We start from the raw sequence: 22,948 nt of genomic DNA, 5'->3' as shown, positions 1-22,948 counted from the left end.
ACACCGGATGCTAAAACAAAATGGCTCGGTGCCTTAACATTTCTGAAGGAAAAGTACTTCAACCTGGAATGCTATCCCCAGCCAAATTATATCAATGAAGCATGAGGAAGAATAAAGACACTTCCAGACATTTCAGACCAAGGACACTTACTTCCTACATACCCTTTCTTAGTTAGGACATAAAAAGTTACCTGAGTTACTTACATCTGAAGTTACTTACATCCTCAAGTTACTTGAGGATATAATCCCCCCAAATCAAAAAAAGAATAAGAGAACTCCCAGGATGACAGAGGCAGAATCCAATTTGGAGAAAGGTGACTGAGGGTTCCAGATGGGAAAGAGGAACCCTGCAGAATTATTAGCATTATCGAGAACTTGAAAAAACTCAAAAGTAAAAATATAGAGGGGAACAAAAAAGGCAATTTTAAACTCCAGGAGAACAAAGAGTAAGTAAAGGAGGCAACTTGCAGAAGAGTATATATACTATAAGTCTATTTGTGTTAAACATATGTATACATATACCATGCAAAATGTACTTTTACGATGAAAGAAACTACTTAGTAAAATAAAACGTGTGCAGCCTCTCACTTTTGTCATCAGCTTCTTTGGGGAGCGAAGAAGGGAGTCAGGAAAGCAATGAGGCAAGGTTTTAAGGCCAGGGAGGGCTGGCCAGCGAACCAGAAAGAACTAGCTGAGAGACTGGTAGTGAAGCACAGTGGTTAGTGAGGATGAGTGGACAGAAAAGGATCCCCAGGAGCAATATGTCCTGAAGGAGGCCACCAGCACTGCAGGACCCAATTCTGCTTGTCCACTTTCCACTGGGAGCTTGTTCAAATCCAGAGGCATTATTCCCAGTGCCCGCAGCTCCGCAGCAGTGTTGCTCTGTTGTCCTGCCTGGAGAGGCCTTCCCGGGGGTGCTGGGCTGGCAGTGGAGGACAACAGCTAAAGCTCTCATGCACTGAGCATCGAATCTTAATAATAGCTATCACTTAGCTGATACCAGCGCCTATCATTTGTTAAGCCCTATCATTTGTTAGCTCATTTTATTTTCAGACAGTGCTACAAGAGAGATGTAAATGTAACTATGATGCGGACTGGCTTAGAGACGGTAGGTAACGGGCCTCAGTCAGACAGCTATAGTAAGAAGCAGAGCTCAAAATCAATCAGAAACTAAACGTTAGCCTCTATGAAAAGACTTAATAACTATCTGTTTATCCCATGGATGATCTTTTTCCTGTATTTCTTACACTTTTCTATACTTTCCCAATTTTCTACAAGGGACATGCATTCTTGATTGGCAGGGTGGGAAATCAATTTAAAAATTAAACACATTATATCCCAGTAAGTTCCAATCAGGGAAGGTTCTGGGTGGGAAGTTTCTCCATGCAGTTGAGCACAGGGACTAAGGTGATGCTACAGGAGGAGCTGGGAGCTGGGGGAGGGGGAGAGCTGCAGGGAGGGACACTGGGGCAGGGGAGAAGTAGAAGCTGGAGGCAGACACTGACGGAGAAAGCTCTGAGGAGCCAGATACAGACATGGGCCAGGAAGGGAGCAGAAGCTAGAGGAAGAGGCTTTGTCCAGGGCCTGGATCATAGCCAGAGGCTGCTCACTGATGCCTAGCGTGACTGTCTGCCCCAGGCTGCCCACTGGCTCCTGGCTGGACTCCTTCAGTTCAGGGGCTGATGGGCAGGCAGCTGGGAAGGACTCCTCTCTCTTTGGAGGGCTTCAGTTTGCTCCAAAAGAGGAAAGACTTGACCTTCTACAAAAGCTGCTGGGCACAGGGGACAATAGCTAAATTGGATTTTTAAATTTTAGCCTGCCCAAGACCCCCAACATTCCCTCATCCAGGAAACACAGCAGGCCCCAGTTCCTCAAGCTGAATTAAGGGAGACTGAGGTTTGCTCTTCCCAGGAACACATATGGAGCGCTCTGGGGCTGAAGTGGGTCTGAGTGTGCCTCTCACTCCTGTGCAGAGTAATGGCACATTGGCATGAAGCAGGGGACCATTTCAAAAGGGGGAGTGGGGGAATGTTTCTACTCTATTTCCACCATGCCCAGGCTTCCTGCCTCTCTAAATAAAAATATCATCATCATCATCATCCACCACCACCTATCTGATGGCTTCAGTTTACTGCTAAACTTTTCCAATTTCACTCCTCTGGCTCATTTTTCTCAGCTCCAAGAAGTGTCACTTCCATGTCTCTGACCGCTAACTCCAGACCTCCAGTCTCTAGTTGCACATCTTTGACTTTAGTGCACTGACCACAGTTCAGACTTGTCACATCCAAGTGAGAATTGTCAAAGCTTTTCTATATCAGTCCATAGTAAAGAAAGGAAAAAACATTATCATTATTTCATTTTGGATCTTTCTTCTTTATCCCCCATATGTTACTAACTCTGGCTATTTCTTTCTTCAGAACATCTTTGTTCTAATCTTCTTGTCCATTTCCATCTTAGTTCTGAACTTTGTTATTTAATAGTTTATTCATTTAACAAGTATTTATTTATTTATTTGAAGATTGGCACCTGAGCTAACATCTGTTGCCAATCTGTTTTCGTCTTCTTCTCCCCAAAGCCCCCCAGTACATAGTTGTATATTCTAGTTGTAGGTTCTTCTGGCTGTGCTACGTGGGACGCCACCTCAGCGTGTCCTGAGGAACGGCACCATGTCCATGCCCAGGATCCGAACTGGCGAAACTGTGGGCTGCAGAGCCCAATAACTAAACCACCTGGCCATAGGCCTGGCCCCATAACAAGTACTTATTAAATGTGTGACAAGCACTGTGCTAGAGAAAGGGTCAAACACTAATTCCTGTCCAACTTGGTAGGAGGAGCAACACACGTGTGGCCTTCATGCATGGCAGCACGGCGTCTCCCCCCTCCTCAGGTGGTCTGAGCTTCAAGAGCAGTTCCAATCACACAGATTCTTCCCAAGGGCCTACGACTTTTAGCAGTGCCACTACTTCATAGTTCTCACATCTCCCTACACCTCTTACTCTAGCACCATTTCTCAAAGAGGGAAATTTAAAACATCACCAAGAAGAATTCTCAGGAGTCCCCCTGAGCATGTCTGCTAGCACAGTGACACCACTGAGGAGGAGGACAAGGCTCTAAAAGCACAGACTGAGAAAGACAACGTAGCGGATGCTAACCACCAGTCCTGTAGGTTTTGTAAGCTGAGTACTTGCATTGAAGTAGTCTCAGAATGTAGTGTTCTGGATAGCATGAGCTTAGTTCCTTATCGATAAGCCTTTAATAAATTATAATGTTGTAGAATGAGTGTTCAAGAAAAGGGCCTGTAAACTACAGCTTTAAGCCAGTGCATTTTTATTCCTTAGATTAAGGCCCACGGGCAGATGCATTCTATTTTTTGCCTAAGCCAGTTTGAGTTTCTGTCATTTGTAACTCAAAGGGCCCACACTAATAAAATAATTAACATTTACATATTATTTTACAGATTAGAAAGGAGTGTTTCCCTCTTACAATAAACAATGTACAGTGGGCCCTTTGGTCGTACCCTTTATAAGAAGAAATGAAAATGCAGAGAAATACAGGCTGTCCCCAAACAGCTGAAATTTGAGCCAGTTCCTGCCCCAGAGCCCATGTTCTTTCCACTCAACTCCCTTCATCTCTACAGGAAGTGATCTCAAATTTTTTCCAAGAATGGGTGTGGTTCATATTGTTTATACATGATAAACTGAAGTAGTGCAATTAGGAGTTATGTTCCAATAATCATTAATTTGAATATTTCCCAAGTCTGATTTCCTTAGGTCCTTCTGATTTCTTTCAAATATTGGACAGTGGGGCCTGAACTAAACAGTAATTCTGTGAGACCCCACATTTCTCTTTCTACAAGTAGTCAAAAGCCTTAAGGTAATCGCCACCTCTCCACCCAGCACAGCCCTCCCTCCCTCCTTTCCTTTCTCCTTCCCTGCTCCAGAGGAATGAGCTGTTTCTTCACCCATTATCAAATCTCTCTGCAGCCAAGTGAGGGAATGGTGCCAGATGCCAGGAAAGCCAGATGAAGCTCCTGCGAGCCTGACTGATAGAGCTTCTAAATTTCCTTTGTCAGGTCCTTGAAAAAGATGCTTAGAAAGAGAGCCCCCAGGCTGACCCCACTGCTTGCTCTCAACTGTATAATGCTACTTTTCATCATCCCAAGCTCCCGGGTCAGTATGAGTGTTTTCAGCCCGCACACTAGAATTCCTATTCAACCCAATTTAAATTCCCTTGGCAAATCAGTCTTCATGAGCTGCGGCATTACCACCCTCTCCAAGCCCAAAAGTAGATCCTGTGTAGGTGTAGCCTCTACTTTGATAAATAACAGAGCTGCGCACTCATTTCAGCTGAGGATGGAAGGCAGCAAATAGTTGTTTTCAAAATAAGGTTTATTCATTATTAACAACAACAAAAAAGAGCTGGAACAAGTTTTCACAGCAAGTTGGTTCAAGGTATGAGAAACCAACTGTTGCACCAAAACAAAAATGGGCCCAGACTTCCTTTATCCAACGAGGTGTGGGTCTCACCAATTCAGAGATGTCTATATCTCCCTGTGGGTTTCCAAGGCTAATTAAGGTACAAACCCAGTGAGAACTCTGAGCAGCATATGGGCATACCTCGGAGATCTTGCACCGTCAGTTCCAGACCACCACAATAAGCGAATATTGCAATAGAGTGAGTCAGGTGAATTTTTTGGTTTCCCAGTGCACAGAAAAGTTATATTTACATTATACTATTAAGTGTGCAATAGCATTATGTCTAAAAAATAATGTATATACCTCAATTAAGAATACTTTATTGCTAAAAAATGCTACCCATTATCTGAGCCTTCAGCAAGTTGTAATCTTTTTGTTGGCAGAAGGTCTTGCCTCGTTGTTGATGGCTGCTGACAGATCAGGGTGGTGGTTGCCGAAGGTTGGGGTGACTGTGGCAATTTCTTAAAAGAAGACAACCATAAAGTTTGCCATATCGATTGACTTTTCCTTTCATGAATGATTTCTCTGTAGCATGCAATGCTGTTTGATAGCACTTTGCCCACAGTAGAACGTCTTTCAAAACTCTCAATCCTGCCACTGCTTTATCAGCTAAGTTTATGTCATATGCTAAATCCTTTGTTGTCATTTCAACAATCTTCACAGCATCTTCACCAGGAGTAGAGTCCATCTCAAGAAACCACTTCTTTGCTCATCCATAAGAAGACACTCCTCATCTGTTAAAGTTTTATCACGAGATTGCAGCAATTCAGTCACATCTTCAGGCTCCACTTCTAATTCTAGTTCTCTTGCTCTTTCTACCACATCTGCAGTTGCTCCTTCTACTGAAGTTTTGAACCCCTCGAAGTCATCCATGAGGGTTGGAACCACCTTCTTCCAAACTCCTGTTAATGTTGATATTTTGACCTCTTCCCATGAATCCCAAATGTTCTTAATGGCATCTACATGGTGAATCCTTTCCAGAAGTTTTTCAATTTACTTCGCCCAGATCCATCATAGGAAACACTATCTACGGCAGCTATAGCCTTACGAAATGGATTTCTTAAATAACAAGACTTGAAAGTCAAAATTACTCCTTGATCCGTGGGCTGCAGCATGGATGTTGCAGTAGCAGTTACAAAAACAACGTTCAAGTCACTGCACATCTCCATCAGAGCTCTTGGGTGACCAAGTGCATTGTCAATGAGTGGTAATATTTTGAAAAAAAAAATTTTTTCTGAGCAGTAGGTCTCAAAAGTGGGCTTAAAATATTCAGTAAACCACATTGTAAACAGATGTGCAGTCATCCAGGCTTTGCTGTTCCATTTACAGAGCACAGGCAGAGTAGATTTAGCATAATTCTTAAGGGCCCTAGGATTTTCAGAATGGTAAATGAGCAATGACTTCAACTTAAAGTCACCAGCTGCATTAGCCCCTAACAAGAGAGTGAGCCTGTCCTTTGAAGCTTTGAAGCCAGGCATTGACTTCTCTTCTCTAGCTATGAATGTCCTAGATGGCACCTTCTTCCAATATAAGGCTATTTCGTCTTCACTGAAAATGTGTTGTTTAGTGTAGCTACCTTCATTAAGTATCTTAGCTAGATCTTCTGGATAATTTGCTGCAGCTTCTACATCGGCACTTACTGCTTCACTTTGCACTTTTATGTGATAGAGACAGCTTCTTTCCTTAAACCTCACAAGCCAATCTCTGCAAGCTTCAAACTTTTCTTCTGCAGCTTCCTCCCCTCTCTCAGCCTTCACAGAATTGAAAAGTTAGGGTCTTGCTCTGGATTAGGCGTTAGCTTAAGAGAATGTTGTGGCTTGTTTGATCTTCTATCCACACCACTAAAGTTTTCCCCATATCGGCAATAAGGTGTTTCACTTTCTTATCACTCGTGTGTTCACTGGAGTAGCACTTTTAATTTCCTTCAAGAACTTTCCCTTTGTGTTCATAACTTGGCTAACTGTTTAGCACAAGAGGCCTAGCTTTCCAACTATCTCAACTTTCGACTCGCCTTCCTCACTAAGCTTAATCATTTCTAGCTTTTGATTTAAAGTGGGAGATGTGCAACTCTTCCTTTCACTCAAACAGTTAGAGGCTACTGCAAGGTTATTAATTGGTCTAATTTCTATATTGTTGTGTCTAAGAGAATAGGGAGGCCCAAGGAGAAGGAGAGAGACAGGAGGATGGGCGGGTGGTGGAGGAGTCAGAACACCCACAACACTTATCAATTAGGTTTGCCGTCTTATACGGGCGTGGTTCGTGGCACCCCAAAACAATGACAATAGTAACATCAAAGATCACTGATCACAGATCACCATAAGGAATATAATAATGAAAAACTTTGAAATATTGCAAGAATTACCAAAATGTGACACAGAGACACGAAATGAGCAAATGCTGTTGGAAAAACAGCACCAACAGACTTGCTTGACATGGGGTTTCTATAAACTGTCAACTTGTAAAGAATGCAATATCTGTGAAGCATAATAAAGCGAAGCACAATAAAGTGAGGTATGCTTGTATACCCTTCTATTTTTCACTGCTGTGTACCCCAAAGTGTGTAGGATTTACGGGTATGACTGAAAGAGCCTGCCTTCAGGAGTGACCATGAAGAGGAGTTTTCTCCATCTATTCTTAGGGCTCTTATCTTCTCAGATGTAGAGGTGAGACCTCAAAGGGCAAGGAAACTGGAGGGGACAATGTAAGAGAAGGAACCAAGGGACTTAAAATCCCCAGTGACTGGACTGGTATTTTGAAGGGTAAGTTTACGCATACTGGGGCAACAAGTACTTCCTGCTCTCCTTGTTTACACTGCGACACTCACCCCAAGAGGGGACCTAATTGGAAAACTGACAGGAGGTGGGGGATCCAGCGCAGGCTATGTTAGGCGGACAGAGCTGGCTTGCCTGCTCTGGCGGCCCTGGAGTGGGGTGAGGGAAGACCTAGCCTTGGGGCCACTGAACCCACAGGGTTCTAAACCAATTAACAAGGGCTCCAGGGCCAGTCAATATTTACCTTTGTTTTATCCCAAACTCTAGTCACTATTTGGTCTATTTGATAAAAACAAGTACCATCATCCAATATTGGATTTCCCAGGTCCTGACCTTTTCATCCCTGTTAGTGGCTTTTGGCCATTTCCTGCAAAACAGCTAGAAATGAAAGCTGTGAAATGCAGGCTGCCTTTATTATTCAGTGACAGTAACTCTGGAAACAAGAGTCAACAAGAAACATTTATTGAACATGTACTATGTGGCAGGCACTGAGCCACTTCACAAGCTCTTCTCACCTAACCCTCCTGGTCCCCATCGGTAGAAGGCATTCTCATCTTTGGGCTTCAGATGAGAGCAGGGAGGCCTCATAAGACATCCAGGCCCACTGTCAGTGTGGATTCATTCTCAAGTTCTCAGGGTAGGCTGTGGGGTATGATGTGAGGTAGATACCACTGTGCTTTTTCAGGAAAGCCTGCAACTTTCCTACAAGCTGTTCATAGCCAGAAGAACACAACCCTTTCTGTTAGTTTTCTGGTTGAAAATTTTGATGACTGCAGTTGCTTCCAGACACGGCTGGTCATGAGAAGTAACTGTGGGGCTTTATAAAAATACAGAGGTAGGGATCCCTCCTCGAGGATATGTTTCAGTTCTCTCAGGTAGAGTCCAGCAGTCTGCATCTTACAACCCCTTCCCCCACCCCACCCCCCATGATTCTGATGACCAGGTGGGTTCAAAATCCTGGGGCTGGAGAGAGGCCACAGCGCTGGGAGTGAGTGACACTGGCCCCCTCTCTGCCACTAACAGGCGGTGTGGTGTGAACGTTTACCTTTCTGGGCCTGCTTCTGGGTCCGTAGGATGGGGAGAGAAATCGCTGTTAAATTCTCTGAGCTGCTAAAAGCGCTTTTTCAGTGCACGCTAGCAATGTGTGAGTACAAGTATCACCTCACCCTTTTCAGAATGTGGAATCAAATATTTTTAAGGCATTGCTACTAGTATGTGTAAAATGGTGATTACTGTTGCTCTCACTGCAACTTAGGTTCTTTCCCCTTATTATGCACCCAATAGATTAGTCCTTTATAGAGCTGAATTTGTATATAAGCACGTTATTCTTTTCTTCTATAGTTTGAGTATTCTCTGTTCTTTTATCTTTACATGGGAATTACAGGCTTTTGGAACTAGGCCTTTTCCTCATAATTTTCACCATTACCTTGAAATTCATTTAGTGAATCTTTTTTTTTGTGTGTGTGAAGATTAGCCCTGAGCTAACTACTGCCAATCCTCCTCTTTTTGCTGAGGAAGACTGGCCTTGAGCTAACATCCGTGCCCATCTTTCTCTACTTTATACGTGGGACACCTACCACAGCATGGCTTTTTGCCAAGCGGTGCCATGTCTGCACCTGGGATCTGAACTGGCGAACCCTGGGCCGCCGAGAAGTGGAATGTCACTGTGCCACCAGTCCGACCCCATTTAGTGAATCGTTTCTCTGAAGCTCTTACTGTCTCTTCAGTTTGGAACTCTAGGCATGGAATCTCAGTGGAGAGGAACACAATGGAACAATGACCTCAGGATTCTTATATTCCCAGGTGTGCGTTCCTGGGTAACTGACTCGGAGGGTACTGTGGTCACTTTCTAGAGTGCTCAGCTAGACATAAACCCTTCCTTGGGAACCCCTCCTGCCCCCTGCAGCTACAGCCACCACTGGAGGGGGCCTCTGTGGCCATATATGCTTCCCCTCACTGATCAGATTACCGGACACCTGACCCAAGACGGGCAGCAATCAGATTCTCCTGGAAAATCTGAAGATGGCGCCCACAATTAGAGTTGGTCAGCTGTGGGAAGCTGAGCTGAAAAGCCACGTAAAATTGAGGCCAAAGGCTGGCACCTTGTCAGACAAAGGAAAGCACATGCTGACGTTACAGGGGAACACGAACCATGTGGAGCCAGGGAAGCCAACCTGCAGGGAACAGGATGGAGCAGATGCACAGAAGCAGGTCGATGGCAAAGACCATGTGGCTCCTGAGAGAAAGAGGGAAGAAGGGCCAGTCCCTGGGAGGTCTGTCCTTCCTGCCTTTGAGCCAACTTGGGTGGATTTCTCCTTCTTACAACTGAAAGAGCCTTGAGCAGGACAGAGCCAAGTAAGGAGTGGATGACAGACAAGTATTTCTGGGGGCATGCAAGAGTGTGTAGAAGCAGGTGGGTCTCCACCAGGGGGCAGGTGATGTTGTGAAGCCAAGCAGTGAATGGGCTTTTCCCAGAACACACGGCCTGTCTAGTGCCTGCCATGCTGTCCACAGCGGGATGTCAATGGGTACAACTCAGCAGGTGTTGTAGCTGGGCCGGTGCCATGTGCAGAAGCTCCAAACGAGAACAATAAAGCAAACCCCTCTCCAGTCTTGGGATGGGCAAGACTGACAGGCGAGCCTGGTGAGGCCCATGGTTTAGAATTATAGGATCTTAAAACCGGGAAGGATGTGAGAGATCATCCTCGCCATCCTCTGGCCAAGTACAGATACCCTTTTCTGCTGACCAGCCTCTGTCCAGCCACTTCCCCTACACAAGTTCCTCCATCCCAGATTACTGGCGATAGCAACTGCCTAAAAACACCTGGCAAAAATAAGTACCAGATATGACGAAACCCCAGGTGTAACTTCCTGGCTTCTTTCCTTGTTCTTTTCTAGCACATGTGATGTCCTAGCCTTGATCAACATACTCAGTTTTCTCATAAGGAAAGCAACCAACTGGGCCCAATTGGAAAGCGCTTTTTAAAAAAAAAAAAAACATTTCAAACGATCCTATTTTTCTTTTCTGTCCTTTCCTAGTTGATTACTTGGTATTCATCTGCAACAGCACGCAACTTGAGACCTCCACACGCAGAGGTGTTTTCATTTTAACGTATTAAGCTTGCAGGCTAAGGTTCGTGGGCTTCCAGATGAATCTCTGCGTAGGTGGTTAACAGAATGTGATCTCAGAGCTGACTGACGTGGTAAGGTTTCACTTGCCAATGCTGTCTGAAGGTGGTTAAGAGTTTTATTTTTTAAGAGGATATAAAGCTTGGTGAGTAATAAGGACTCACCACCTCCAAAAGCTGCAATTGAACAGGTCCATTTGCCTGAGCTCACTGCAAGGCTGGCCCACGCCCAGGAGAGCACGAAGCAAGGGAAACACACTGGCTCTCCTCTCAGGTCCTTGGCTCCATGCAGGGATACGGTTCCTCATCCCAGGGCATGTTCTGGGCTAGCAACATTAGCAAGAGCTTCAGCTCAAGCCGTCTTGAGTCCTGGCCTTAGCTCTCCCACAGTTCCACTGTGACATGGTCAAGAACTTTTTTTGGCTTTCTCTGCTTTAAAAAAAAGCAGATCTCTTACCTCCCCTACCTCAGTGGGACATAATTACTCAAAATTGCTTTCTCAAACATTTAGCAAATCAAAGCAGCGATGGGTTTCTCCTTCCACAGTGACACTCATTTCTCAAATTTATCGTAGGTGTAAAAATGACTCCATTGTTGGCTTTTTGTGGACATGCTCCTAATGAACTTAATTCAAGGTCTCCATTGCTACACATACCAGGCACTTTCCTCCCTTTCAGAGATGGAATTTACCTCTGTTCATCCTACGAGAATCTGTCAAGGCAACAGAACAGGCCACTAACATGGCAAACGAGCCCGGACCGGCTTCTCACCTCTTGCCCCGACAGGAGCAATCTGCAGATTCCTAGGTGTGCAGCGCAGGGCGAGGCCCGAGTCTCACCCGGCTCCCTGGCCCAGCATCTAGGATGCAGCGGGGTGAAAGTCAATAAATGTCTGATGAAATGCAGTGTCCCCTCTTCTCCCACATGTACTCCTCTAGCGCAAGGTGTTTCCTCAACAGCAGGACTTAAGATATTCTCTAGTCCTCACATCCAGGGAAGGGGCCTTCGGTTAATTTACATCACGCTTCCTTTCGGGCTTGATTTTCACATATATATAAACATGCAAATATTCAAATCATTAACATACTCTCATTGTAAAAACACAGACATAAAGAGAAACTCCCCCTTTCCTTGCCTCACTATTCTAGTCTCCTCCTCAGAGGCAGCACTGTTAAGAGTTTGGTGTGTTTTGACTTTTTCCTGTGTTTATATACATATATGCTTGTGTAGAAATACATATTTTGTTTCGTTTTTATTAATATAAACGGGACCTTACTATTAACCGTTTTGAAGCTTGCTTTCTACACTTAAGAATACTGAACTCTTTCCATGTCAGTGTACCTTCATCCTGCTCATTCTTTTTAACTGTCGCAGACATTCCCTGATACAGATGAGTCATAGTTTAAACTTTACCTGTTGATGAACATTTTTTTTCTAGTTTTCATCCTAATTTTTTTTAAAGCCAGGTTTATTGAGGTATACTTTATCTGCACTAAAATTTACTTTTTAAAATGTGCAGATTAAGTTTTAACACAGTCATGTGACCACCACCACAACCAGGATTTCCACTATGCCAGAAAGTTCCCTTGTGTTTCTTTTCGGTCAACCCTTCCATGCACCCTCAGCCCCAGCAAACATGGGTCTGTGTTTTTATCCCTATAGTTTTGCTGTTTCCGGAATGTCATATAAATGGAAGGATACAGCACGTAGGCCTATGAGTCTGGCCTGTTTCGCGTGGCACAATACATCAGAGATCCTTGGTTGTCTTTATCACTAGATACTTTGTTTTCATCGCTGAGTATTCCAATGCATGACTACACCAGTTTGTTTTATCAAGTCACGAGTTGGTAGACATTTGGGTGTTTTCCAGTTTTTGGCAATTTAGATTAAAGCTGCTGTGAACATTTGTGTACACGGTTTTGTGTGCACATATTATTCTCATTTCCTCTGGGTAAATACCTAGGAGTGGGATTGCTGGGTTGTACAGTGGTATGTTTAACTTCACAAAAAAATGCCAAACTGGTTTTCAATGTACCTGTCTAATTTTGCATTCCCATGAGCGATGTGTGAGCGTTCGGTTGCTCTGCATGCTCATCAGTGGTGCTGTCAGGTTTCCAAAATGTGAGACATTCTGGAAGCGATCTAACCTCATCCTGCTGTGGTTTCACTCGCATTTCCCTAATGACCAGTAACATTGAGCAGCTTTTGATGTGCTTCTTCGGCCATCTATACCTTCTTGGTGAGGCGCATGTTTACATTTATTGCCCATTTTTAAATCGAGTTGTTTTGTTATTATTGAATTTTGAGAGATCGTCAGACAGTCTAGATACAAGTCCTTTATATGTGTTTTATAAATATTTTCTTCTCTGTAGAATTCTTAAAGCTCCCTTTCACCATCATTGATGACAGATTACTTATTTCTGAAGTGCTATCACTGGTTTCATGCTGTACTGGTGTCTCTTTGGAGACCCACATTTGAACACGTGGCTGAGTGAATGCTCACTCAGGTCTCAGCTGTGTCCTTGCGGTGGGGAGGAGGTCACTGGTGGTCTGGAGGGGAATCAGGCAGTAGGCTAGCTTAAGGAAGGGACTCATTTGAGAACTGATTTGGCAGCTTACTATTGAATCATGCGTGACTTTTCCAAAGCCTGTATTTTCTATTTCCACTGAATTAACAAAGATTCCTTAACAGTGTATCGAACACTTTTGACACAGCTCTATTCATTCCTTTCCTATCCTACATTCACTCCTCATGGGATGAATACACTAGGCTGAGCCTGCTCTGGGAAACTCAGCTGCTCCAGATCTCTTATTTTATTATTTTATTTTATTTTGGCAAGGAAGAGTGACCTTGAGCTAACATCTGTTGCCAATCTTCCTCTTTTTTTGCTTGAGGAAGATTGTCCCTGAGCTAACATCTGTGCCAACCTTCCTCTATTTTGTATGTGGGACACTGCCACAGCATGGCTTGATGAGTGGTGTGAAGATCCGCACCCAGGATCCAAACCCATGAACCCTAGGCCACCAAAGCAGTGTGTGTGAACTTAACCACTATGCCACTGGGCTGGCCTCTATTTTATGTTACTTTTTTTAAAGATTGGCACCTGAGCTAACAACTGTTGCTAATCTCTTTTTTTTTCCTTTTCTCCCCAAATCCCCCTAGTACATAGTTGCACATTCTAACTGTGGGTCCTTCTAGTTGTGGCATGTGGGACGCTGCCTCAGTATGGCCTGATGAGCGGTGCCATGTCCATGCCCAGGATCCAAACCAGTGAAACCCTGGGCCACTGAAGTGGAGCATGTGAACTTAACCACTGGGTCACAGGGCCAGGCCCATATTTTTTTTAACTGAAATATATTTGATATATAATACAGTGTGAATTTAGGGTATACAACATGTTGATTTGATATATTTATATATTGTGGTATGATAGCCATTGTGGCAATAGTTAGCACCTCTATCACATCACACAATTATTTCTTTGTCGTAGTTGGAATTAAGACCTAGTCTCTTTGGAAGTTTGATTATAATATTGTTATATTTTATATAGTATATATAGTTTTATATAGTGTTATATAGTTGCAAGTCTGTATCCTTACACAACATCTCTCTTATTCCCCAACCTTCTAGCCCCTGGTAACCACCATTTTACTCTGTTTTTACAAGTTTGACTTTTTCAGATTCCACATATAAGTGATATCATAGAGTATTTGTCTTTCTCTGACTTATTCCACTTAGTATAATGCCTTCAAGGTCTATCCACGTTGTTGTAAATGGCAGGATTTTGTTCTTTCTCATGGCTGAATAATATTCCATTCATCCATTGACAGGCACTTAGGTTCTTTCCACATCTTGGCTATCGTAAATAATGCTGCAATAAACACAGGAGTGCATGTATATCTTCAATATCCTGTTTTCATTTCCTTTGGGTATATACCCAGAAGTGGAATTGCTGGATCATATGGTAGATCTGTTTTCAATTTTTTGAGGAATCTCCATATTGTTCTCCATAGTGGCTGAACCAATTTATATTCCCATCAATAGTGTACAAGGGTTCCCTTTTCTCCACATCTTTGCCAACACATGTTATCTCCTGATCTCTTAATGAAAGCCAATCTAACAGGTGTGAGGTGATAGCTCATTGTGGTTGTCATTTGCATTTCCCTGATGAAGAGCAATGCTGACCACCTTTTCATGTACCTGTTGACCACTTGGATGTCCTTCTCCAGCAGCTCCAGAGTTTCCACCTGCAAATGGTAAGTCAGGCCAACCACCCACCAGCGGCTGGCTTATCATCACTAATTGAGGAAAAGAATAAGGAGCTCTCTCTACTTTAGCCTCAGCTCTTACGTAGGTCCTCCAGTCCTGCTGGGAGTTACTGGGCCTCCATTAATACAGCGAATCGTTTGATCCCATTTAGCTCCTGCTCCCTGTTTATCTTTACTGATTATAGTTTGCAGTGGTGGAAGGGTAAATGATTGGGACCTCAAATCTCTAACACACAAATCACTAAGGTCGCTTTTGACTGATATTTTAATTGCACTATATTAAAATGTGTTCAGGGATGAAGCAGAGTGAAAAAGTAAGCTGCAAATAAGGGAGTACTTGGGGTGTTTGCATCATTTTGAACTTGTGTGCACAACCAAAGGTGGTTAGCCTAGTTCCTCATTCTGGGCCCAGGGTGAGATGACCTGACCCCCAAGTTCTTCCATCAGACTGAGACTGCATTTGACTTGTCCAGCCACAGTCATTTACTACCCCACTGTATCTGTAAGTACGCTGAATGTGTGTGGGTTCTCACTCCAGCCACCATGGGAAGTAAGGCTGCTTCCTAAGGCCCTTGTTCTTCCTGTATTTCCTGCCTCTTGACTCTTACTGAACTCCTAGACCCCTTCAAAACCCAGCTCAGATACAAACTCCTTTAAGAAGGCTTTCCTTATTCCCCAAAGATGTAATTAATCTTTTCTCTCTCTGTGCTACTTCCATATGTTACATATTCTATATATTATAAAGCTAATACTGACAAAGTACTTTCTATGTGTCATGCAGTGTTCTAAGTGCTTAACATATATCAACTCATTTAATTTTCATCACAATTCTATGAGGAAGATACTCTCAATAATCCTACTTTGCAGATGAGGAAACTGAGAAGGTAAGCGGCTTGCTCTAAGTCACAGGCTTTGAATCCACGTAGCTCTTAAAACACTCTGCCATGCATTTCTACTGCAGCACTTAATGCACTATTTTGCCATTTATTTGTTTCCAAGTCCTTTTCAATACTGTGAGCTCCTGAAAGCAAGGACCTGTCTTATTTGCTCATCTCTGTATCCCCATCACTTGGCAGTCCCCAAGCTGATCGACTTCCTTTGTGCTCACTAGGCCATGGCAGAGACCCTCAACTGTGACCAGCCAAGTCAAAAACTTTCTCATGAGCCTGGGACTGAACATCCACAGGGTAGTCTAAGATGTGACTAAGTCAAGTACAATGGCCATTTGCAGTAATTCCTGAGAAATAGCTCACCTGAATCTAGAGCAAAAAAAGGAACCTCACCCCACAAGTAAGAAACCCCAGAACCTGAACAAGAATTTGGAAATCAAATCTCTAAGGCAAATCAACTTGGGCAGAATCCACGATCAACTCTTTCTGATTCAGAAGAGATGACTCGGGCTGGCTCCGTGGCCGAGCAGTTAAGTTTGCGCGCTCCACTTCGGCAGCCCAAGGTTTCACCGGTTCGAATCCTGGGCGCAGACATGGCACAGCTCATGAGGCCATGCTGAGGAGGCATCCCACATGCCACAACTAGAACCCACAACTAAAAATACACAGCTATGCACCGGGGGGCTTTGGGGAGAAAAAGGGAAAATAAAATCTTAAAAAAAAAAAAAGGTAACTTGAGATTTTGCTATCCTTCAGTGAGGAAAAGTCAAGCATGAGAGTTATATGTCAATTATAACTCAATAATAAAAACAAGAAAAACAAAGAAACAAACATGAGAGACTCTGGGCAGGTGAACTGCAGCTGTGGGCAATCAGCAGCATAGCACCCATTATTTAACACGTAATAGTAACTAAGAGTCTGCACTCCAGAGGGCTATCCTGGGATTTGAATCCGGCTCTGACCCTGACTACTGTATGACCTTGGTCAGGTTCTTCAACCTCTCAATGCCTGAGATTCTACATCTATAAAACAAAGGTAACAAGAGAACCCATGCTGTAGGATTGTTGTGAGGATTAATTGAGTTATATGAGAGGAGTTAATGCTTAGGACAGCGTCTAGCACGTAATAAGGATCCAACAAAAACAAGCTATTTTCTTCCTGCTTATTTAGTCACGTAGGCAGAGAGCTGATGGTATGTAAGGCACATTATCGCAAACATCCATCACCTCTACCCCTGGCGCCTGGCACAGAGTGGGCATCAGTGGGTTTTCACTGAATGAAGACTTGCCAATGAATGAGCTTTTGTTCAAGGAGAGAAACCAGAATGGCAATTAGGAGTAAGACTTAAACGTCAAGAGGACCAGCCCAGTAAACTCTCTAATTTAGCATTCTATAACAAGATTAACATATCACAGGCATCTATTGCTATGTATTCATAATAATGATTCTTAGGCACTGTATAAATCCTTTTGTGTCATAAGAATTATCAATGCCTAAATTATATTCAAAGAAGTTTTAAAATTAAGTATATATTACCGCATTCGAATGCTTTAAAAATTGGAAGTCCATGGAGAGCATAAATGGCAACAACGAATTAACTGGCACATTCTGACTGACTGCAACACTTAGTTCACACCTCTGTACCCACACGGCATTGTTATCCGTCTACACTCTCTATTTCCCACTAGACTGTGAAGGCCTCTTATGCCTAGCACTTTTGTATTCCCAGGGCCTAGGATATGTTCATGCCCAATAAATACTTGCCAAATAAATAAACAGCCACCATATTCCATGACCACAGCAGATTAAAATTTTTGGTCCAATAACATACTCTTCCGGTGTATTTACATTTCCACAAAACAATAAAAACTCACATCCTCTTAAGACCTTTTAAATAAAAGTTTCAACATTTAAAAATATGGCACACTCTAAGAAAATCCTTCTTAAAAACCCTAAAACTTAAGATTAAATGACTCAACAGAATATAGTTTAAATTGGAAGTTAAAGCACCTAAAAAAGTTCTTTTAAATTTAGATGATTTCTAATAAAATCAGATAAAAGCTGTTGGTTTTCTTACAATAAACTATTAAAGGCTTATACTGCTGGTCTGTCTGTCAGACATTGCATCATACTATTGTATTATGGATAGTGGTACCTGCTCAAATGAAAGGAAGTAGGAAGAAAAAAGGATAGGAGTATGTGAAGAAAAGTAAAGTTAAAAAGAGACCCCTGATCCCTCCTTTTACACATTATGAAATGATATTAAGCTCAGGAACCTGCTCTGGACTCACATCAGAAAGAAAACTGAATCAAAAAGAGAACTAGCTTATCCCTGGACTCTTACACAAATGCTCGGGGAAACGGCCAATGTATTGACATGAAAGGTGGATGTGCAGCAAGTGAAGGCTGAGCCTAAGGCAGCCCCCCTTCTGCTCGGGGCTCCAGCGCCTATCACATTCCCTGGGGATCCTTAACTCCTCTGGAGGTCTAGATATCAGAGTACACTCTGAAGTCACACTCCCTACCTGGGTACTGGAAGTGTAAGAGGGAGTAAAATTTTAGCAAAAGGATCTTGACTTTACAGGAGCAAGTTTAGTCTTCATCCTGTGGGTAGAGAGGTTTGGGCATCTGGATTCAAGTAGAGATGCCAAAGACAAACTCCTTCTCCTTCACAACTTTGTCTGGGGGCCACATCATTTTCCTGGTTTGGAGGTGAGATTTTGGGGAGGAGGAGAAGGGGGAAGAGAATTCTGGGAAGGTACACTCTGATTCACTTTGCCCCAAGGGCTGAATTCCCTCAAATAGGGAGCAGTACTCATGATGGTATGTTGGGCAGGAAACCGTTCTCTAAAATGGGTATTACCTACCTCTCAGCACTATTTCTGAGGATTAAATGAGAGAATATTTTAGTGCATTTAACACATTGCCAGGCACATAAAGACTTGGTGTTTACTATTATTTCACTGATATGTACCAACAATGATGAAAAATAAGCTTCAAAGGAAATTTACTCACAGACCATTAGGAACAACTTCAATTCTGCTGAAATTCAATATGATACAATATGAGCAAAACTTATTTCCTTTTTTAAGATATATCACTTTAGAAGTTACTGTGGCAACATGTAATTTCAAACCTTTCCAATCGCAATGCCCAGCAACCACAATCTTATTACATTTTGTCAGTTAAAATATCGCCTAAGTGTGTATACTAGTTGAGTTTAACAATCTCATCTATTAAATATGGCCTTCCTGTCCTCTTATGATGTGACATCTTACCAGATGTATATCTCCCTTATCAGCCTTCCTCTCTCTCAATCTCACAGTGGTTATAAAGGCTTAGGATTCCTATTGCCTGATTTTTGTCTGTCAAAAGCATAATTATCAGAGCAAGAGAGTCCTGAAATAAAAGAATAAGGGACACCGGGTGGAAGGGAGAGACTCCTCCATGACCAATAGCCATATTTTAGTATTAAATAAGAAAGCAATTTCAAAAAATTAATCAGTCTAACACCTAGATTGGCTATCCTACAGAACATATAACAAATGTTTATGAGACTCAAGCAGATATGGTCAGGTGTGACGAGGTAAAAGATAACTAAAATAAGCTAGCTGGAGAAATGAGGTTTACAGAAATACCAGAGCTTCAAATGAGACACACCTCTGCCCTGGAAACTCAATTAGCAGCCACCAAGTTCAATCTGGCAGGCACTGTCACCACAAAAGCAAAAGGCAGGGGGAGAGGAGACACAAGTCTGTTTCAGGTCATATCATACATCCAAGAAGTCAAGATTTGGGGGAAGACATATGCTATGAACCAAGCACTTGACAGGTATCCAGAATTCTCAGTTCTATACAGATTTATCACACCATTATCCATTTGCTTCCTGACACTGAGCCTCAAGTAACCAGGAACTGGAAGCTAATGGGGATAAGACATTTGGTTCCTGCACCAGAACAAGATAAAATAGGACAACTGGATGTGGGGTGGAGAATGGAACCACCCTCCTTAATCAGAATTTCATTTTACAGTGGGAACGCAAAGACGAAAATTTTCTTAGTGCAGTGGTAGTCAACCTCAGCATTCTGCTGCTCTGCTGCTAAAAGTCAAATAATACAGAAAAACATCTATGTCAATGGATAGACATTTCCTTGATCTGCTTTCATTACATAACATTTTCTTAAATTTTTGGCATTTGCTACTTCTTGGTTGCAAGCAACAGAAGCAGCTGACAAAATGAACAAGTAAAAAGCAACTTTTCATGGTGTTTGGTTTGCTAAAGATTCTTTTGTTTTGGTGGTCTTGTTTGCAGGTATGATTTTGGATTGCCTAATATATAATATTTTGTGCTAGAAAAAACTTTAACCATAGACACGTATTGCTTTTATTTAAAAGTAGTTAAAAAGAAAGACAAAAGAAACATTTTCATTCCCCAGGAATTGACACTAACCTTTCTGTCTATAAGTATCGGCCTCCCCTCCGACAACCCTCCTTTTGTTTGTCAATATCATTTGTCATACAGTAGTCAACACATGCCTGCTGAATGCACAGTAAAACTCTGGGGCAAAGTCAGTCTTTGAGAAGCTTATAATCTGGACGGGGGAGACATATCTTGAAGTTTTGGAAAAATATTTAATTTTGAATTATTTAAAAAAAATGAAAGAAACACCAATTGACCATGATTTTTTTCCATTTCTCATGTCACTATCACTAGGGTACAATAAACTAATGATGAAAACTGCTATCTTAGCTAAACATAAATGCTCTTTTATTAATATGTGTGAATGCGAAACAAGATTACCTGTTTAAAAAAAAAGACAGCTTTTGACTATTTTCTTGAGCTGTGCCGTTCATTTTGGATCTGTATTACCTCAGCTCCTCAGAGATAAAACAAGGACAGAGAGTCCACATTTAGAAAACATTTCCTAACTTTACATTTTACAAGTTAATATTTAAAAAGAAAAACCCTCTTAGCCACCCAACCCTAACCCTATCATGAATAATCTGGTTTAATAACAAATTAAGTCTATAAATAAATTTGTTCTTTCCTCTCAAAAACCATTTAAGTAACTTTATAAGAATTACTGGTTTAAAAAATTTACCTAGAGAAATTAAAGTACCAGTCTTTTTACCCTGTGACAGACAGTGCTCGAGGACTCGCAGACCGCTGCCGTGTGTTCAGCACATGACCCTTTAGCTGTCATGTTGGTGTGCTGGCTTACACTCTTCTCAATCACTCTTTTCTTCTCCTTGATAATGTCTGTACTCTGGCTTCAGCTCCCATGTGTTTTTGTGGATCCCTTTTACGTTTTGAATACCAATTTCTTTCAAGATTTCCTTCAGGTACAGCTAAAAAACAAAACAAAACAAAAAACCCCAACAGATGAGATTATGAAGGCAGAAAACAAAATTTAAAATAAAATGATATGACAAAGCACATTTATGAGTAATAAAAATTAGGATCCTGAAAGCTCAACAATATTCCTCAGTTCAGTAAACTGCCTTTTGATTCACATATGCAATATAGGATAACGCATTAAATATATGATCATTTGCATTAAAGAGGCTGGAAGTCCTGAATGCCAACAATATGAGAGCTAAAAAAAGGTCTAGATGAAAATACACTAGAAAATTACGTGTGTTCAATGTTTATTAAGGTGACAGAATATACCAAGTGTAACCTGCCCCACGCAGTTCCCAGTCAGATAAGTTTATTCTCGGATTGGAACCAGTCCTTTCAGAAGCAGTAGCACATATTAAAAAATGACAAATATTTTGGGGACAATAACATTCTCTGAAGCAAGCACATGACGGGAGTCCAGAATTCTCAGTTCTAAGGTGAGTTCTCATACTTGCTATCAGGCCACTTATCTTTCCTGTGTAATAAGGAAAATTATTATTTGTGTTTACTATTATTTGTATGCTGGCCAAGCTTGCCAAGACAGGGCGAGGGACAAGAAATGATAAGACGACATGCTAAAAACCATGGGGGCTGCAGCTTTCTTGTGCTTGGCTCCTCCGAAGAAAAGAGGTGGGCAATGATGTACAGCAGAACTCTCTATTATGGTATTTTAGGTCCCTGAAAATTCAATAGACATTAACCAAATGATTACTATATTCACGGAAATGATAGCTATGATAAATGTAACACCAAACCCCACCTTTGCTTGCCAATCCCCAAGGCCAAAAAGCATTCCACTATAAACTGACCAATATAAATTACAGTACTTCCTTCTTTGAGACAAGAGAAAAGCTAATTATTTAAAAGTGATTTTTTTTTTTTTGCTGCAGAACCAACCAATCCAACAATAATTTTTGTATGTATGCTTCAAAGAACCAGTTACTGTATTACAGTGACTCATCCCATTGATGGAACATATAATTTTTTTAATTTATTGAAATGAGGCACTAATTAGAAAAATGGTTGAGAAGTTCTTACCCAGATGTTTAAGGCAGTGAATGCCATTCTCAAGTGCGATGCTAAACTATGTGCATCAGAACCTTGTGGGACACCTGTTAAATAAGTCCCGTCTTAGACCTAGTGAATCAAAATCTTCTGGGTCAGGCCTGGGAACCTGCATTTCTGCAAGCCCTTAAGTGACTCCTTTAACTACATTAAAGTTATAGAGCATCTGCTTGAAGGATTCTTCCAGCTCTAATACTCTAGGATCTCTGAGTCCACGTGTTGCTTAGTTCTCCAGGCCTCGCCATTGCTGGAGATTATGCATAACCTACCACCACCTTACATTGGTATAATGCTCAACAGTTTATAAAGTCCTTTTATTTAGGGGTAGTTGTCACCTAGAAACAATAACTGATTATCACTGGAACTACATATGGGTTCCTTGTAAGGCCCTGGATGGCTTAGCCCTCTCACTTGGAAGCCACCTTCCCATTCCAGCAGCCAGACCCCAGCAGGTGGCAGCAATGAACCAAATGAGCCCTGGATTTCCCCAGGAAGAGGCCTGCCTGCCTCCCCCGCCTTGTGCAGCTAACTTCACTGAAGGACGCATGTGAATGAGTAAGCATAAAGGCTTGAGACATCCAGGTAATATGCACATCTGCCATCTGCTGCTTCAAACTACATTAAAAAATGGGACACTGTTGATAAACTACTTTCTAATTGAACAGGATTCATAAATGGAAAATAATGGTTTGGGCACAGATGATTTTCTGTTTAAGTGCCAAGAATGACATCTTTGTAAAATTCCTAAAGAACGGTTTATTGTGAGACTGGCTAAGACCCTGTGCACAAACACACAACTGTAAATTCATTGCAATGGGTCAAAAATGAAAAGAGCAATTGCCAGGAGCATTTGGGTTGCCTGACAGAAGCTCTCTCGACTTCAAGTCTAGTGTGTTCATTTATAGTCTAGATACAGAATATGAAAAGCCTAAAAAAGGGTTCAAGAGAAA

General features: G+C 42.1%; 1 protein-coding gene and 1 pseudogene across 1 annotated transcript in view; both read right to left on the bottom strand.

The window, feature by feature from the left end:
• Nucleotides 1-3,136: 3,136 nt before the first annotated feature.
• On the bottom strand, nucleotides 3,137-6,697 carry LOC124240729 (tigger transposable element-derived protein 1-like; annotated as a pseudogene).
• A 13,205-nt stretch (nucleotides 6,698-19,902) lies between these two features.
• Nucleotides 19,903-22,948, bottom strand: part of GTF2F2 (general transcription factor IIF subunit 2) — a 148,717-nt gene continuing 145,671 nt past the window's right edge. Inside the window, exon 8 of the mRNA XM_046665050.1 lies at nucleotides 19,903-20,881. Coding sequence (XP_046521006.1) covers nucleotides 20,762-20,881 — 120 coding nt within the window. The 3' untranslated portion in view covers nucleotides 19,903-20,761. The remainder of the gene's footprint in view (nucleotides 20,882-22,948) is intronic.

Source organism: Equus quagga, chromosome 6 (assembly GCF_021613505.1).
Source record: "Equus quagga isolate Etosha38 chromosome 6, UCLA_HA_Equagga_1.0, whole genome shotgun sequence".
Lineage (NCBI taxonomy): Eukaryota > Metazoa > Chordata > Mammalia > Perissodactyla > Equidae > Equus > Equus quagga.
This window is presented reverse-complemented; position numbering and strand designations above follow the sequence as displayed.